Source organism: Anastrepha ludens, chromosome 4 (assembly GCF_028408465.1).
Source record: "Anastrepha ludens isolate Willacy chromosome 4, idAnaLude1.1, whole genome shotgun sequence".
NCBI lineage: Eukaryota > Metazoa > Arthropoda > Insecta > Diptera > Tephritidae > Anastrepha > Anastrepha ludens.
The window spans coordinates 30,265,429-30,267,291 of NC_071500.1; the positions used below are offsets into that span (position 1 = coordinate 30,265,429).

At 37.2% G+C, this 1,863-nt stretch overlaps 1 protein-coding gene across 1 annotated transcript; it reads right to left on the bottom strand.

Moving 5' to 3' along the window:
* Positions 1-580: 580 nt before the first annotated feature.
* Positions 581-1,863, bottom strand: LOC128861377 (uncharacterized). Its single transcript, XM_054099487.1, has one exon. It carries the CDS (start codon positions 1,771-1,773, stop codon positions 655-657), a length of 1,119 nt encoding a protein of 372 aa, XP_053955462.1. The 5' UTR covers positions 1,774-1,863; the 3' UTR covers positions 581-654.

The window sequence follows — 1,863 nt, forward strand, 5'->3', positions numbered from 1 at the left end:
TCACAGCCGAAATTTCATTCCGCAAACAAAAATTGATGGCACTTCTCTGCTCAATCAAATCAGACATTGTAAAAATCAAAAAATGCACTCTTGGTCGTTTGGTAAACACAAGCGTAAATATATTACTGATAATGACATTCACATGAAAGTTGGCCCAGATGTTATTAACAGTGCTGCCAACTCATGAAAAAAATAACTAGAGCGAAATTTTAATCCCGCGAAGTTTGACAAATAAATTCACCTTACTTTTTGCCCACAGTATATAAAAAAACACAAGTTCTGTGAAAAAGGAGATTTTTTTCAATTTCTAAATAACTTTATGACATAAACGACTGAAAATTAATTTGGTATATCACCACCACGAGAACGTTTGAGCTCATCGTGCCGGAGCACTAATTTTTAGCAAATGCTTCGAGCATTCGAAGCTTATTCATGTGGACCAATGTCTTCAAAATGCCACCCCAAGGAAGTTTTGTGACTGTGACACAAAACTGCGAAGCAAAATTACAATATTATACAGATTTATTTTGCCTTTTTTATAATAAATTTATATTTTTATTTCTTTCCAAATTTATGATGAAATAATTTTTCTCATTACTTAAAAAGGTGTAAATTCATGTCTAGTATGTCCAAAATATTGTTTGCTCAACCCTTTTATGCCTTGCGGTAATATATACCATTAGTACCCTGAAATACCTCCAAGTGATCGGAAATCAAGTTGCATGATTTGCTCATTTCTTTACTGATCTTGGCTTCCTCTATGCGTTTCAGCTCATCTAATTGTTTCTTCTCTTCTGATCTCGTAAAACATCGTCCCCCAGTTTGAGCACTTTTGCGCTTTTTGTTTTCCTCTGCATCACACCTTCGCTCTGAAGCAATTAATATAGGTCGTTGCGTGCAGGTAAGTTTGCCTGTACATGACAAACATGTCCCACTTTTGACTGAGAGTTCTTCTGACTTTGGACAACTTGAAGATTTGCTTAGTATCTTCCAAACATTGCGAATTTTTTCCGTCTCATTTTCTATGTACTTTCTGAGTGCAGGCAAAACCACTTTGTCCATCTTTCCATCGATCATGTCTTGCAGCTCTGCCATGGCACGCATGAATGATTGCTTTTCGATGACAATAACTTCAGTAAATTTTTCGATTTCTTTGGCCAACGCTTCTATATAAGCCAAACGCTCACATTTCTCCGCGTAACGGCGTTGATAATCCAATAAGTCGACGTGCATCACCTCTACACGTTTTCTCATATCAATAATTGGCCCGATGAGGGGCTCCTCAATAATTTGCTTACACTTCTTTATGAAATTAGAATCATTTAGAAGTTTGCAAAATAATTCATTTGACGGCTCGAGCATTTCGCAAAACGTCTCACACGGTCCGCTATACTCCTCCCAATTCCTACTTGCAGACGCCTCCTGACGCTTGGAATTGCACTTATGGACATACTCAATATGTTGTTCTAGCTGATCTGCAAACTTCAGTTGCCGTTCTTTCAAGCGTGCCAACTTTTTCAATTTGTCCGAAATCACTTCGATTTTCTCAACTTTAAATGGCAATGGTGATATTCTGCTCTTGTGTAAAATTGATTGCAAACACGCACCATCCAGACCATCTAATTGCATCTTTTCGTATTGACAGTCGAGTTTTTTCAGCAGTATATCGAAAAAGCTATGCAGAATCGATAGATTGATACTCGAAATTTTCGGTGTGCCCAAAGCCAATTGCAGCATTTGCTCCAATGTCACTTCAATATGAGTTGTGGTCATTTTGAGTTTACCAACTATGATTGGATATGTAGAAACTGTCAACCTCTGAAAAAAATGCTTCAAAAAGATATACAAATGTTTGCGCCAGTT